Genomic DNA, 16,881 nt, shown 5'->3' with positions numbered 1-16,881 from the left:
TCCTTGGTATTATTGTTTCTCCATTCAGTCTCCTTATGTCTCTGGACTCTAGGCCTGCTAGCAGAAAACAGGAAGAACAAACCAGAAATGAACAAGCAGAAGTCTATTGTCTTCTAAACCTTGAACTCTGGAAAATCAAAATATCCTTGGGAGACAAATATCACAAAACTAAAACCAGCATTTTGAGCAGGGAACATAATGGCTTCAAGTGGGCATAAGCTATTCCAAGGGCCCTTGGAGCCTGCAGGAGAAGTGGTGGTATGCGAAAGTTAAAAAGACCTCTACGTGAAGAATTAGGAACCCCTGTCATAGCCAGAGGTCTAGCTGTGTGCCTTAAAATGACTGTACCTGACTAGATTCATTCATTTCCCCAACCAATCCGCGGGGAATGCAAGCTCTTTAATGGCGGGGCTTTTCACTAATGTCATTGCTTGCACTCTGTCCTGGCGTTGTGCCTGGCTCCTGCTAGGTGCTCAATAAATATTTGTTATGGGATCCTCTGTCTTGGTCATGGAGTGTCCATCCTCAAGAAGCTCATAGTCTGGTTAGGACAAAGACTTCCAAATATGCAATTCTAATAGATGAAAATACTTATCCTAAGTAAGCTATAAGAGCTCATAACGCTAACACTTGAGCATTTACCGTGTGCCAGGAAGTGTTCCCCATGCCTTACATGTATTAATTCACCTAATCTTCACAACAACCCCGTGAGGCGAACACTATTATTATTTCCATTTTCCGGCACAACGAGGTAAAGCCACTTGCCCAAGGTCACACAGCTAGGAAGTGGCAGCGCAGGAACTGAACCAGGGTTCAGAAGTAGCACAGTGCAGGCACAAGACAAAGAGTTAGTCTGACTCAAAGACCACTGAAGTTTCTTCTAGGCCTGGGATCGCAGAAGAGGGCACCACTGGTGACAATGAAGCGCTAGGAACACGAGGGAAATGTTTCCTGAAACCCCATGCACGTGGACCATGTTGGTGCTTCTCAAACTTAGGATGCTCCAGAATCCTCAGAGAAGATTCAGAATTTCAGGCCTGAAATCCTGCAGTTTCTGAATCCATAAGGTTGGAGTGGGGACATGGAATGTGTATTTTTAACAAGTGCCACACTGATGTCGAGAATCATGTTTTAAGAATACTGAACTAGACCTATTCTCCAGCAGAACACTTTGGCTGAGATTCTGCTCTTTCTTCTCAGGCCTGGCTCTCCTCTGGCCAGGTGTCTGTTGGGAATCCTTTGAAGATGCAATCTGGCAGTGCTCTGTTAGGGGCACCGGCACCTGTAGAGGCTCCTCAGACGACAGGCATCACAGCCCTCACCCAGGACAGTTATTGCCGGTTTATTTGTCTGTCTCCTCTTGAGAGCAGGGGCTGTGTCATACTGTGCTCTGCATGCCAGCTCCTAATTCAGTGTGCAGGAAATGTCTTCTGAAGGAGACTGAATGGACTGCATCAGCCCTGCCCTTGAGAAGCTCATAGTTAAGTGAAGGACACAGATACCTGAATAGATAAACTACAGGATTAGGTGATGGGTGGCCATGATTACCTAAATACGAGCAGCACGCTATGAGGGCACAGGGAAGCAGCAAAGGGTGCTGCACGGGTGGGAAACCATGCTGGAAAAGCAGGTTGGGAGCTGTAATGGGCTGAATTGTGTCCCCCTCAGAAATTCCCGTGTTGAAGTCTAACCCTAACCCCTCCAACCAGAGTACCTCAGAATGTGACTGTATTTGGAGACCGGGTCTTTTAAAAGGTAATTAAGTTAAAATGCGATCATTAGAGTGGGCCCTAATCCAATCTGGCTGGTGTCCTCAGAAGAGGAAATTGAGGCATAGGCACATACAGAGGGACGACCATGTGAAGACACAGGGCGAAGACGGCCACCTACAAGTCAAGGACGGAGACCTCAGAAGAAACCAACCCTGCCAACACCTTGACCTTAGACTTCCAGCCTCTAGAACTGTGAGAAAATAAACGTCTGTCGTTTGAGACACCCAGTCTGTGGTACTTTGTTACGACAGCCCTAGCAAAAAAAAAATATAGCAGCAGATTATGAAAATTTACCAAGCCAAACTACAGAAATTAAATTTTTACCTTTTAAGCTGTCAGAAGCCTCCACGGGTGTCTAAGCATCAATGCGACATGAGCAGGTTTGGTTCCGAACCCAATTTGGAAACAGCGGGTACCCAGAAGTGAAAAATGATGGTGGAGTTGACAGATCCATTGTTCCAACGCAGCATAAAACAAGCCGTAAGGGCCCTGGACTAAATCATTGACAAGGGGAATGAATAACAGAGGTCCTAATCAGAGAGACCTTTGCGGGGCAAAAGTAACACAATTTGGGGGAAATGAGGTGTTGGAGGCGAAGAGCAGACAGATGAGGTTATCATGAAGTGTACTTTGGGGGGTGACGATGCCTCAGCTCTCAACTGGGGATACAGGAGGTGAAGCAGGCTTAAAAGAAGGGAAAAGATAACAAACTTCCCTTGGGATGGGTGAAGTTTGAGACAACTGCAGCGCGTCCAGCTGGATGTGCTCCGGAGAGCGGGAATAAAGCTCTGGACCTGGGGCCTGAGGCGGGATTCCGTGACTCACAGACGGGGAGGTGGTGGGAAGGGGGCGGTCGAGCTCTGCGGAGCATCAGCGATCCAAGAGCCCCGCGGCCGAATCCTCGGGGTCCCCGCAACGCGTGGACACAGGAGCCAACCAGAGTCAGGAAACCCTCCAAAAAGCTGCTGGATTGGGGCGGGGGGTGAGCGCGCCCAAGGCCAAGGAAGTCAGCGATAGGACTCCGTTAGGAGTTTGCTGGTAGTTTTCAAACGGAGGAACGACCTTTGACCCTGCTACAGACCGGCTCGGGCTGGATCTCGCTTGTTCACGCCGTCGCACAAAGGGGTTTCCCTCTCTCCCTGCACCGCGGTCAACCGAGGCAGGAGTGGCTGGCGGCTAGCAGGGACCCAAGCACCACTCTGGGTGACGCAGGCAGTGCCAACTCCGGAAGCCCTCCCACCCGAACGCAATGGGGACGCCCGGGCCCCGGCTGCACTTGGGACACGGGCCCAGGCGCCGCTCGCCCAGCGCGCCGGCCGCGGGGGCGGCTGCCTCGCGCCTCCCCCTGCAGCGCGCCGCGGCCGCTGGGCGAGGCGAGGCGAGGCGAGGCGAGGCGAGGCGGGGGGAGGCGGGCCGAGGGGGCGGGCGAGGGACGCGGGACTCTGGGGAGCTCGGGGGCGGAGAGCAGGAGGCGGCGGGCCCCGGGAAGAAAGGAACATGGCTCCTGCGGCGGACAGCGCCGAGCGCGGCATGGGGCGACGGCGCGCTGGGCGCCAGTGACCACGATGGTGAACTCGAGCCGCGTGCAGCCGCAGCAGCCCGGGGACGCGAAGCGGACGCCGGCGCCCCGAGCGGCGGGCCCGGGCCGGCTGATGGCGGGCGGGCGGGCCGCGGGCGCCGGCTTCGCCGGCCCGGGCGGCCTCCGCGAGCAGAGGGGCCTGGAGATCGAGATGGAGCGCATCCGGCAGGCGGCCGCGCGGGACCCCCCGGCCGGAGCCTCGGCTTCCCCATCTCCTCCGCTCTCGTCGTGCTCGCGGCAGGCGTGGAGCCGCGACAACCCGGGCTTCGAGGCCGAGGAGGAGGAGGAGGAAGAGGAGGTGGAGGGAGAAGAAGGGGGAATGGTGGTGGAGATGGACGTAGAGTGGCGCCCGGGCAGCCGGAGGTCGGTCGCCTCCTCAGCTGTGAGCTCTGTGTGCGCCAGGGGCAGGGGGCTGGGGGGCTACCACGGCGCGGGCCCTCCGAACGGGAGGCGGCGCCAGCGAGAGGACCAGGGCCCGCCGAGCCCCAGCCCGGCCGGCGGCGGCGGCGGCGGCGGCGGGGACCCGCTGCATCGCCACCTCCCCCTGGACGGGCAGCTGCCGCGAGTGGCCTGGGCCGAGAGGCTGGTGCGCGGGCTGCGAGGTAAGAGCGCGACCCTTGGCGGCTGATGCACAAACCAGAAGTGCGGGCGCCGTCAGAGCCATCGCCCGCGGAGGGCAGCTCTCCAGGGCTCCCGCTCGCGTTCCCATTGCGTCCCCGCCTCCCTAAGAAGCGTCTTCCGCACCTCTGCTAATTCCGTTCTATTTCCGGTACCCAGCACGGAATTCCACTGCGCCCTTGTTGGTGCAAATTCATTGGATACCTCCTTCTTCTAAAAGATGTGTCAGCTTATGTTCACCTTTGGAAATAAGTGAAAGCCGTATTAGAGCGAAGGGGTACATCTGGAGTTTGGGTTTTTTTTTCCTTGTAGGGAAAAAAGTATTCTAAGGCAACTAATGGTGGTTGCAACTGCATATTTGCGAATTTCACTAAATGAAAACGAAACTTATGTGCTAGTACCCATGGCCTTTCACTGTCCTGGATGCCCTATTGCCCCTTACCCCTTTCCGGAATGGGTACGCAGTACAGGGTCCTAGTTGTGGAAGGGTGTCGCTGGATAGTCATTGATGTAGTTTTGGCGGTGTCTGGTTGTTTGGGGGAGAGGGAGCTGTTAAGAACGCCACGAATAGAATAAACTGTCTAGCAAAACAGTTATTCGGCCATTTCTAAGTCTAGGTATTTTTCTAAAACAGTTGCAAAGTAAATGCTAATGTTGCTTAAAAAAGTTGAAAGTATGTTTTTAAATAACTAAGTTAATGTTCTTTGAAGTTCCAATGAGACAGTGAGGTCATCAGATACCAGCTGTGTGGAAATGTGTCAGAGTTCGGTGCACCCAGCTCTCCAAAAGGCAGGAAAGGAATTTTCAAAATTGCCAGTGCTTATTAAGAGGACACAAATTTTCCAAGAGCAAATGGGATCCTGTTTTTGCAAAGTTTTGTCAGAGGCATCTTTGGAAAAGACTTGCATTGGCTCTTGCCATCCAAGTGATTTTAACCTCTACTTTTAAGAGTTTTCCATTCTCAGTTCTTTTGAAAATTTCCTTTCCCTTCTCTTCCTGTCAGTTTTGAAAATCTTGCACAAAAAGCTATCCAGGTGTTTTTACGGCAACGTGATTGACACCAAGTCAGGCCTACACCCGAACCCCAGTTCTACCACACATTGGCTACATGACCTCGAGCAAATTGCCTAACCTCTCTGATCCCCAGTTTTTGAATTTTTTTTTTTTTAAAGAGGTAATCATAATACTTAGTTCTTGACTTGGGAGGATTAAATGAGGTGAAACATAAAACGTGTAGCGAGTCTCTGCCATGTTGTGAGTGCTTCATAAATAGAAATTAAATCATAGATTCTAAAAGTGTACATTTTGGTACTCTTACACAGTGATTATGCTAGTTAATTTGATTCAGAGCATGGTGGGGACCAAAAGATCCTTTCTGGATAACCTGTGTGAGTAGATTAGTAAGAAACTCTCATACTCTTTTCAGGTTGTTTAATTGTTTTAATTGTGCTTTTTAAAGTATTCACTGAAGTGAGAGGAGTTTCTTATAAGTTAATAAATAATGGAAAGTCATGATCCTGTTAATTCAGCTTATGTATTTGATAACACTTAATGTTCTTTGGATAAACTCAATAATGGAATATAATGAAATGAAATATATGAGTGTATGTATAAGTTTATCTCTTTTAAAGAAAAGTTTCAGAAAATTTACAATGAATAAGGTAACAGTAAAACTTCTAGTCAAACCTTATCAGTGGTCTAATTAGTAGAATAGAATCATGAAAATCTTTTTTACAGAAAAATTTAGAATAAATTTTATTTTATTTCTTTTATGAAGAAATATAATTGATACTCTTGTCACTTATTAAGTAACATTTGTTAAATAATTAGTGACTATACTAGTTGCTACCAAAAAAATATATATATATAGCACATCACCATTTTCCTATGGACAGAAACCCAGAAAAGTGAAATGAATAACCATGAATGAGTTGTGATTTTTTTTGCCCCCTCTTGGGATACCGATGACAAAAAATCTTATATACATTGTATAAGTAGTGCTCAGGGTCAGAAGAGAGAGTGACTTGGAATTTCTAAAGGTAGGAGCAATTACTCAAATTGGAGTGGTCAGGAGCTTCCCTGGAGGTCTCCAACCTTTTGTGACTTTCCATAACTCACTCAGACTTCCTGGCCTCTGTTCCTCATGTATAAAATGGAAGAGTTGAACCTAATCTTCAAGGTCCCTTCTAGCTTCAGCATACCCTGTGTTGTTGTTAAATGACATGAATCTGAGCTGGACAGCAAATGGTCATTTCTCTCCTTGGACACTAAATACATCTATCCTCTTAGCAGGAGTAAGATAGCAATGAAGAAATGTTTGAGGCCTGATGATGGGAGGAAATTGTATCTAGCTAAGGAATTAAGAATTTACCCCTAAATATTAGGAAGCAGTTGGAAAGTTTTGAGCAGGGGCAGAGCACATTGAAAGGGAATACGAGTCAAGCAGTGTTCTGGGCAGGAGAGCTTTGCAGAAGGAGACAGGGAAGCGGGAGGACCAGGTAGGAGGCCGCCAGTGAAGGACTGACGGAGGCCTGCCCCGAAAGAAGCAAAGGAAGGCTGAAAGATGGAAAGACTGCTCCAGACTAAAAGATTTCCCCAACCCAATGATCTCGTTTACTTTTCTCTTAGCAAACGCTTCTTAATGCAGAGATAAAAGTTGAGACTCTACATGAGTTATCATATTGTCTGAATTTCCAAAGTTGAATGTGTTTTATGGATATATCCGGGTACTGAAGTCACTTTCTGTTTGTTATTTCAGACATATATGCTTGGTTGGTTTTTTGTTTGTTTTCCTGGAGAAATCATAAAGAACTAGCTGTATTGGTCAGGGTGGGCTAAGCTGCTATAACAAATAGATACCTCCTCTCCCACTCACTATATTGTATCATCAGCATCCATATCCAGATCTTTTTTATCATCCCAAATAGAAGGTCTGCCCATTAAACAATAACTTCCCCTCCTCTTCCCCGCACCCCCAGCCTCTCTTCCTCTTTCTGACTCTATGAATTTTTCTTTACTGGGTACCTCATATTAGTGGAATCACACAGTATTTGTCCTTTCATATCTGGCTTATTTCACTTAGTATAACGTTTTCGAGGTTTATCCAAGTTGTAGCATGTATCTGAACTTCATTCATTTTTGATGACTGAATAGTATTCCCTTGTATGTACATACCACATTTTGTTTATCCATTCATCAGTTGATGAACACTGGGGTTGTTTCTACCTTTTGGCTATTGTGACTTTCCCTTTATTTTTAATTGAACCCTCACTCCATAATTGCTTCCTTTTCCCTTTTTATTTGCACTATAATTGTGAACAAGTGAGATGTTGTATTTTCATCGCGTGGGGATTTTTTTTTGAGGGAGGGTTGCTACTCTGCAGGGTGTGATAAGGCTATGCTAGTAACACAGTTTGTGCAGTCAACAAACATTTATTGAGCATCTCCCTTGTGGTAGGTACTAGGGATACAGAGATGAATAATACAAGATCCCAACTCCCAAGGAGTTTAGAGTTTAGTAGGGGGGTGAGAAGTGTAGGTAAATCATTGCAACGCCAGGTCCCAGTTGTGGGAGGGACCCAAAGAATAAAGGACCTGCTCTACCTGGGGAGGTTAGAAGAAGTGAATCTTGAGTTATGTTTTGAAGGATTCAGGGGGGGAGCTGGAGGAGGGAAAAATAGAGAAGTAAGACCAAGCAAGCTTGTAGCTCATTGGTACTTTTTCCTGTAGGCAGAGTCAGTGAGGGCTTCAAGCAGGGGGTTGATATGATATCATGCCAATCTGAAGATGATTCTAGCAAGAATGTAGAGAATGGGGTGAGATGCATAGTGCCAAATGCTGGGAGAATAGGTCAGGATAAAGTGACAAAGGTGATACAGTGATAAAGTGTCAGTTGCACTGAGGATTGTGAGCTGGGATGGAAGAGCGCTAGGTGAAAGAGAGAAACCATCAGAATTGTGGACCACCTCCATGTGAGGGTTATGAAAAGGGCCTGTTCCAGGATGAAACCCATGTTTCTGGGTTGGTACCATTAACCCACACAGGGCAAATAGGTTTCTAGAGAAAGGAACAGAAGAGAAATCTCAGTTTGGGGCATGTGAGTGTGAGCTGTCTGTGGAATATGCAGGTAGATCACGCCATTAGCTGTGGCACACACCTGTCTGCATCTCAGGAGGGGGCTGCCTAAGAAATTTGAGATTCAAGCGTCAGTATCATAAGGTAGCAACTGACTATTCTGTAGAAAACGGACCAATAGTAAAAAGTCACTTCCCTTTCTGAAGGTGTCCCTGCAATTCAAATCACTGTGAAGAAGGATTGTATATATCTTCCTAAGCAAGGCCCACATGTGTCTAAGCCCCAAAACAGGATTCTTTTATCATGTGAGTGCAATGAGAATTTGGTCAGGCAATTCACAATGACTTCAAAGTCCATATGGATTTGGGTCTCCACGCCATTCTCAAATCTGGACCAACTAGGCGTCAGAAGTAGGACATTTCAGATTTGGACCTGTTTCTGAAGCCATAAAAGGGCCTCTTGCCGCCACTCTATTGCTGTACACATGATATTTCTAATTCCCAGAACAACCCCACAGAGAGGTACTCTTACCTCATTTCCACATGAGGAAGTAGAGGCTCATGGCGTTAGGCAAGGTCTCACAGCTCCTAAGTGGCTGACCCTTCATTTGAACACAGCTTGGATTCCAGACCTCCACACTGCACCTTGGCACGATCAGTGAGTCACAGTGGGTTAATGTATTTCAGATGGGACAGGGTTAACGTGAGGCAAAAGAGCCACACTGAATTGTTTTTACCATGGAACTGAGATATTAACAGGTGAAATGATACAGCCGCTGGAATTAGCTTCAAAATAATTGACGAGTGGGTGAGGGTTTCCATGAATCCAGGTTGCTGTTGAGTTGATAACTGTTGAAGCTGGGTGAGGGGTACATGGGAGTTCATTATATTGTTCTCTCTTTGTGATTTTTTTTTATATATTGCAAAATAAAAAGGGTTTGGAAGCATTTGGATAAAAGAGTTGCAGAATGGCATTTTTTCTAAAGTCAGTTATTTATGTTGGAGACCTTTTCGGTGTTTTGGATTACCCCTCTCAGAGTTTATGCATATTAATTTGCATATTAATTGCAAATAAATTGCATGTTAGTTAATATGCATATTAATAAGTAACACTTATTGTTGAGGTGATGTGCTCCGACTTTGGGCTCTGGCATTGACTAATCACCTTCTTACACAGGAAGGAAATGGCATATTGTCCCGTGTCCCCTCATAATCGTGTTCTCCTAACAGATGGAGACATGTGAGTGCCTGGAGGCACTCCCTCCGCAGCTGGGATGATGGCAGGAAAAGACAACAGTTGTTTTTGAAGAACGCTCCCATTTTGGACGTGAACACTGCCCTTCACCATTCTTATTCTATCATCCCTGATGATAACTAAACATGGGAAGTAGTTGGCTGCAGGACAGCTGTTTTTTCCATTTGTGGATGCAGCATTTCTCACCCATCAGGATGTGAAGGGATCCCCGTATCCTAAGACTGACCCTACTACATACACACCCAGTGGGGAAACTGGATGACATTTGTAAAGCAATAAGTATTTGAGGAGGTAGCTAGAGAAATTTAGAAAAAAGTAAATGCATAGAAATATACTCACATAAAATATAAATAAAAGGGCTTGTTTCTTTTCATTTGGAATGTGTCATTCAAGGGCTAGAATTAAATTGCCGTAGACCATTGCAAATTTAGCCTGAAGAAAATTCGATAGGAGTTTGGTGTTTTCTGTTTATAGGTCAAGCAAAACCATTTGCAAATAGTAAGAACCATGACTTTTCCTTATTGCGTAATTGTTTATAAACCATGGGAAAGAGTGAAATCACTGACCAAGTGAGACAAGGCAGCAGTCTCTGCGGATGGTCAAGGGACTAGCAATTTCCACTTATGCGTATATTTTAGGCCTGGCCTCCAAAAGAAATACGCCCAGAGAAATGGTGTGGTTTTATCCAGGGCTACTGAGCCTAATATTTGGCTGCCTCTGTGTTATTCTGAGCTGTAATTTTCCATGTCATCTAAGTTCGTAATAATTCTTTACTATGATGGAGTTTCAGCGAGCAGACGTTCTGCTTGGTGCATTTCTTCTGAGTGAGTAATCCCCTGACACAACCACCAGGTGTTGGCAGAAGCAAACCTGGTCATAAGTCATGCTCCCCTTCCGGCGTGGCGAAACCTAGGACGCGTAACCCAGTGTCTTTGAGAGCAGTTGCTGATTTTTCCTAAAGGAAATTTGGGAGAAAAGAAGAAAAGGAAACGAAATACCCCAATTTAGGAGTAGAACTAATGTATGATTATAAGACTTAAAAAGTACATAAACGCTAGCAATGAAGTCATTTCTTCCAAGTGCAAGACCATATACCATTTTCCCCTTGTTCTCTGTGTGGCTGGATTGTGGCATCAGTGGCTCGGTGAGTTTCTGTGATATAAGGGGTTAAAGTCTGTGGGATAGAAGTGTGAGGCAATTTGCCATTAACAGCTGACCTAATCTAACAGAAAGAATTGAGAGGTTTGTCTTTTTTGGAAAACACTAAGGCTCTTCCAAGTAACCAGCAGTGTGACTTGACCACACTGCTCACTAGCTGGGGTTTGGACGGCCACCATGTCTGTCTGCTGGCTGCGTCCACAACTGTGGGATCTCTCTCCAGGCAGCTCACCATGGCTTATGTCATCTTCGCTCAGCCGGCCCAACGCTTTTTCCATCTGCTAAAATATGGAGCACGGGTGCTGCTTTTACCCTTTCTCCAAAGAGAGAGGGAAGGCAGATGAGTTCGTTGCTTTTCATTTAAAAATCATACGTTAATTGGCATTTTTAAAAAACTGTTCAGCTAAGCGTGTTTAGTGTAATCAGTCAGCACTGAATTTCTTAAAAGGCAAAAATGGGTACAGAGCAGAGATTTTACACCGGTGTGTTAGAAGCTTGCTAGATGTTTCCATAATGAAATGGTGCTCCGACCAGGACCTCTTTTCATCAGGGGTGACCTAAAAAGTATTGTTTGCAATGTTACATCAGGTACTAACGAGGATAATTAATTTAGTAACACGGTAATTCCTCCCGCATATAGGAAGGACTGATGTGTATGCATAATTATTAAACCTAAACTTCCTCTTCTCCTTCTAAATTTTTACTAAGATATTTTCTAATGAGGTTGGGAGTTTAGACAATGATCAGATCATTGCCTTGTGTTTTGCACATCTGGGGGGATAGTAGCGGCTGATGTATTCCTAAATTAAAGGTATTCCTGCTAAAACCATTTCTCGGTTGCCTTTAGAGCATGCTAAAAAAAAATCCAGGAGCATCTCCCTTAAAGGTATACTGTTTTTTATGTGTTTTTCCTTTTGCCATTCATGAGATTTTTTAAAAATAAAATGACTTCTTTTATTACTGTTTTAAAGGTCTCTGGGGAACAAGGCTCATGGAGGAAAGCAGCACTGACCGAGAGAAACACCTGAAAAGTGTTTTACGGGAACTGGCCACATATCTCCTTTTTCTCATAGTCTTGTGCATCCGTAAGTAGAACATTTTCTTCCACTAGAGGAAAAGTTTTGGAAATATTTGACCTGTCAAACTCATGATTAAGAGGAATTGTAGATGCACCAATGACGGTTAATTCAGAAGTTCTCTCCTCTGTTATCAATTCCAATTTACAGTTTGGTAAAGCTCTCCTCTCTCCTCTGGCAAACACTGATCAAAATTCGGCATTATTTGATTGGCCGGTTTGTTGTCAGTTGTGACCATTTTCCCTATGAGATGCACAGGGCGACCTGCCAGACACCAAGTAACCAAGTAAAAGGATTTTTGTATTAGATTCTTAATAATTACAGCATTACTGTTATTACTTCAAGTAATGTAAAGTGTACACAGGAATTATTTTCCAAGTTTAACTTTCAGAAAATACAAATAATGTCACCTAATATTGCTTTTATGTCTATTTATATTTAAAAGTCTCCTTTTTTTGGATTCGGATGTGTTGTGTGGATGCCTTCACTCTAACTAATCATTTCTTCCAAATCTTCAATAATTGTAGATTTTTACTCCGTAGGAAACTTACTGCAGACTCATCTCTTTCTGTTTTCTTTCTCCTTTCTTCTTTCAATACATTCCTGCATTGTCTGGGAGGGGAGGGATGCCTTAGCCAGAAACAACTCTTAGAAACCGTTTGCCTCCAAGTCCAGAAGGTCACGGGCAAAGGACTTATCCTCTGAATCAAAGGATATTGGTTGATGGAGTTCTGTCGTGTCCTCTCTAAAGCCCTTTATGAGAACAGACAGGAAGCAGATTTATGACCACCAGGACTTCTTAGCATATTCCTCAGGGAAAGGAGTTTGTTCTTACAGTGTACACTTAGAAATGCTTAAAAACCAACATCAACCGTGGAAAGAGTTCCCTTCTTTGTAAATGGAGAGAGTCCTGATTTAATCAATACTTTAATAATGCCATTCTTATTACATTAAAATTGACCACCTTGAATTTAATTGACTAAGCGCTAAAAGCTTCCTTTAAAAATGTTTTTTGTTTACTAGATTTATAAGAAGATGTGTAAGTTGAACATAAAAGATTAAGGAAACATTTAAGCTTTTGATATTTGTAATTTTAAGAAATTGAATATTGATTTATTTAATATCCCCACACTGGTTTTTAATAATACCAGTAAGCTCTTAATGAGACTCAAACAGGGCATGACTTCTCACATTTTCTGAGAATTTGACTATCCAAGTGGGAACTTAAGAAAAAGAGAAAAAAAGATGTTATTTAAGCTAAAAAGTATATATGTGTGAACAACATTCGTTTTCTTGCTTTTTTCTTCCTAATTTTCTGAACTTTTCTGTTGTTTGTTTAGGAAGGAATCTCTCTCATTACTTTAAAAGCATGTTATCTAAGAAATGCTGAAAACCTAGAAATGATCTATTCAGTACATTAAAAGTTATTAAGCAAGAGATGTGATATTTTTTAACTTTTATGTTCTGAGCTGTTAGAACTTAGAGTAAATGCTGAAGTGAAGTTTGCTTCCAGCGTAGAAATGGTGCTTAAATATTAAACTTCAGTGGCCTTAAATTTTAACAGGTAGATTAGAATCATTATTATTTCTAATTTTTTTCGAGCATGACACATACATTATACACAGATTTTATGCAAAATATAGGTGCTCCTATAAGTCTAAAATTTCATTGTTCCCCAAAATTGCCTAAACATCAGAATCACCAAGAGAATTTCTTTTATAATTGTAGTTTGCCTGGATCTACTAAATCAAAGCCTTCCAGATGTGGCCCAGAGAAGTGAATTTTCAGATGCACTGACCAGCTTCGGGAACTAGGCCAGATAAATAAACTGAGTAGCTGGAGTTTTAGGAAACAAGCTTGTCATATAACTAACTAGCGTTTTCTTGTTTATTTTAGAATTTTTATGCTTTTTGTTCTTTTTCACACTAATCACATTTTTGCTTCTTATATCAGCTACAGTTTTTACATAGGCAAAGTTTTTTTTTCAAAATATTGTAGAATCTCTGGGTAAGAAGGAATGTTGGCAGTCGTGGATCAAACCTCCACTGAATGCTAAAACTCCCCCCTGCAGCATCCTTCCCAAAAGGTCAGTCATCCTGCCTCCAGTTGGGCAAGAGTTCCAGGTTAAGGGACTGACTCCTTTGAAATAGTTCATTTTATTTTTCTATGGCTGTGTTAGAAAGTTCTTCCTTATGCAAAACCAAAGTCTGTCCTCATCTAACTTCCCGTCTTAGTTTTACTCTCTAAGCCAGCCTAATACCAGGGACCTTTCCCATGTCTCTCCTCCAGCTTAGCGTGTCAGAAGTTTGGAGACAGACGTTCAGTCTCCTCCAAGTCTTCTCTAGGTTAAACCTTTCCAGTTCCCTTAGCTGTTGATCATGTGATTGGAGACATGCCTTTGAACAACCCATCTGATAGAGACTCCCTCCAGTTTATCAGAGTCCCCCCCTTTTTTTTTAAGGGGATGCATTTATTGTCACTCTTCCAAATGTACCAAAAAAATGAGAAAATAACCCCCAACTCAATTCCCCTCACCTCCACAACATTCTCCCCAGCACAAATAATTTTTCCCAAAACCACAAACATAAACTGGTTCTGATATTCTCATAAATATCAGTACACCTAAGCTGCGTCTTTATTCCCGTCTTGCCCCTAGGTTCTTCATGACCATTTTTGTTTGTTTGTTTTGTTTTGTAGCTTCCATATGTATGTGTTAGCATACCGTATTTGTCTTTCTCTTTCTGACTTCATTCTGTATGACAGACTCTAGGTCCATCCACCTCACTACAAATAACTCAATTTCGTTTCTTTTTATGGCTGAGTAATATTCCATTGTATATATGTGCCACATCTTCTTTATCCATTCATCCGATGATGGACACTTAGGTTGCTTCCATCTCCTGGCTACTGTAAACAGAGCTGCAGTGAACATTTTGGTACATGACTCTTTTCGAATTCACGTGCAGTCTTAAGTTCACAGGCTACAGTCCATGGGAAGTAACTGCTAAAGACCAACTATGGCTGGAAAGCTCTCTGACCTTTTCAGTACTGGACAAAAACTATAATAACGGGCTTCCCTGGTGGCGCAGTGGTTGGGAGTCCACCTGCTGATGCAGGGGACGCAGGTTCGTGCCCCGGTCCGGGAGGATCCCACGTGCCGTGGAGTGGCTGGGCCCGTGAGCCATGGCCGCTGGGCCTGCGCGTCCGGAGCCTGTGCTCCGCAACGGGAGGGGCCACAGCGGTGAGAGGCCCGTGTACCGCAAAAAAAAACAAAAACAAAAACAAAAACTACAATAACAAGAAATGTATATTCATATATAAATATTACTTTAAACATGGCCTTTACTCCACGTGCATAGCTTTCTCTTTATTTCTTCGTGGTAACTTCTATGTAAATATTACATGCTTTTCTCTCTTGTTTAAAAAAAAAATTACACTACGTAATACAGGCAGGCATTCACAAAAGCACTTGTGTTGACAACCTCTATCCCTCAAAGATTTCCATCACAACTTGTCACTTACCTTTGAATTTTAACCGAAACTGCATTAAAATATTTGGGCGTGTTAATAATTTTAATTCACCTCTCTGGTTTATTCTGCAGCCGCACTCTGCCTCCTGCAAGGCCCTCACCCAGGTCACCAGGGACGTCTTAATTGCCAAATTTTTATGGGCTCCTTTTAGCCTTTCTCTCTCATTTGGTCCCAGATGAGACATTTGGCATTCCACAAACTTCCCTCTTTGGCTTCTGTGACTCCCTCTCTTCCTGTATCCCTCCTTACTCTCTTCACTTTCTTCATTTTTTTCTTTCTGAGATGTGTTTAGACAGACGATTTTCTGTGACTGGGTCTTTGCCTTTCTCTTCAAGGGATCTTCCCTGCAGCTTCAGCTGGTCCTGTACGCTGGCGCTCCCAAGTTCCTCCCGACCTCTCATGGACCATGAATCTTGTGCCAGCTTTTACTGGACCTCTGCACCGGTGCATCTCAGGGGCATCCTTAACATTTCTCAACCTGGACTCACCCTGTCCATCCAAACATGCTTTGCTCACGTTCTCTATCTGGTTTACTATTAACATCACCCCCATGAATGCCTCTCCCCAAACCTTGAAAAAGAATGTGAGTGATCCCTTCTGATACAATATAAAGTTTGATATCTATGTAATACATTAAGTCGTATGTTCTATTATAAAACCCCTAATGTCCCAAGATCATTTTTATCTTCTTTCTCTGTCAAAGATTGAGAGATGTAAATTTGTTTCTAAGTGTTATTGTGGTTTTGGTAATTCTCCTTCTATTACTAGAAGACGTTGCTTTATATATCTTGATATTGTTATTCAATACATAAAAGTTCATTCTAGTTATATCATTGTGTAAAGTATCATTTATCAATAAAAGATCATCTTTTTCTTTAACTCAGTACTCACCTTATAATCTCCTTTGTCAGATGATTGCAATACCACTTAACACCTTTTGTATATCTAATATATATCTTCTCATTCCTTTATTTTTAACTTCATTTTGAATGGGTCTCATAAAAATTCTAAAGATAACATTTTTAAATTTTTTAACCAATATTTAAGACTATGATCTAGTAAGTTTAAGCTCTTTACATTTCATGCTTTTGTCAGATTTCTGCCATCTTATTTTTTCCTCTCTTTTACACTTTCTTGGTATTTTTCATTTCTCTTCTTCTTTTTGTTACATTGGAAATTTTTTCTTTGCTTTTTATTCCACTGATCTGGAGTTTATACAGCGCAGTCCCCTTTATATAGTTTTTAGTATTTAAGCCTATATTTTTTCAGCCATATTAAGAAGAAAATGGTGTCTGTAGCCTATTTTTAAATGAGACCATGTTTTTTGGTTTGTTTTTGGTTTTTTTTGTTTTTTTTGTGGTACGTGGGCCTCTCACCGTTGTGGCCTCTCCCGTCGCGGAGCACAGCCTCCGGACGCGCAGGCTCAGCGGCCATGGCTCACGGGCGCAGCCGCTCCGCGGCATGTGGGATCTTCCCGGACCGGGGCACGAACCCGTGTCCCCTGCATCGGCAGGCGGACTCTTAACCACTGCGCCAGCAGGGAAGCCTGAGACCATCTTTTAAGACAGCTTTAGTTAGTTTACATGCTGATTAGTTGGTGATGCTGTGATAATGTTTTCTTTTCTGGCTTATTTCATAGAAAATCGAATCTGAGAGTTAAGACGAGGACTAAATAGCAGAAAAAAAATATATGCACATAGGATATATGTGTCCTTTACCTTATATTTTTAAAATATTTTCCTCTCCTTTCTGATCCTCGTTTATGGTTATTTCATGATGTAACTTTCTTCTTTACAATTCAGTTCATTTAAAGAGTGTA

General features: G+C 43.6%; 1 protein-coding gene across 1 annotated transcript in view; it reads left to right on the top strand.

Moving 5' to 3' along the window:
• Window positions 1–3,257: 3,257 nt before the first annotated feature.
• Window positions 3,258–16,881, top strand: part of PKD2 (polycystin 2, transient receptor potential cation channel) — a 49,295-nt gene continuing 35,671 nt past the window's right edge. Inside the window, exons 1-2 of the mRNA XM_082838094.1 lie at window positions 3,258–3,953; window positions 11,427–11,540. Of these exons, the coding sequence (XP_082694220.1) occupies window positions 3,338–3,953; window positions 11,427–11,540 (730 nt within the window). The 5' untranslated portion in view covers window positions 3,258–3,337. The remainder of the gene's footprint in view (window positions 3,954–11,426; window positions 11,541–16,881) is intronic.

The sequence above is a fragment of the Leucopleurus acutus genome (assembly GCF_964270905.1).
Source record: "Leucopleurus acutus genome assembly, chromosome: 4".
Classification (NCBI taxonomy): domain Eukaryota; kingdom Metazoa; phylum Chordata; class Mammalia; order Artiodactyla; family Delphinidae; genus Leucopleurus; species Leucopleurus acutus.
Note: the sequence above shows the minus strand (reverse complement) of the source record. Positions and strands in the feature narration are given on the sequence as shown.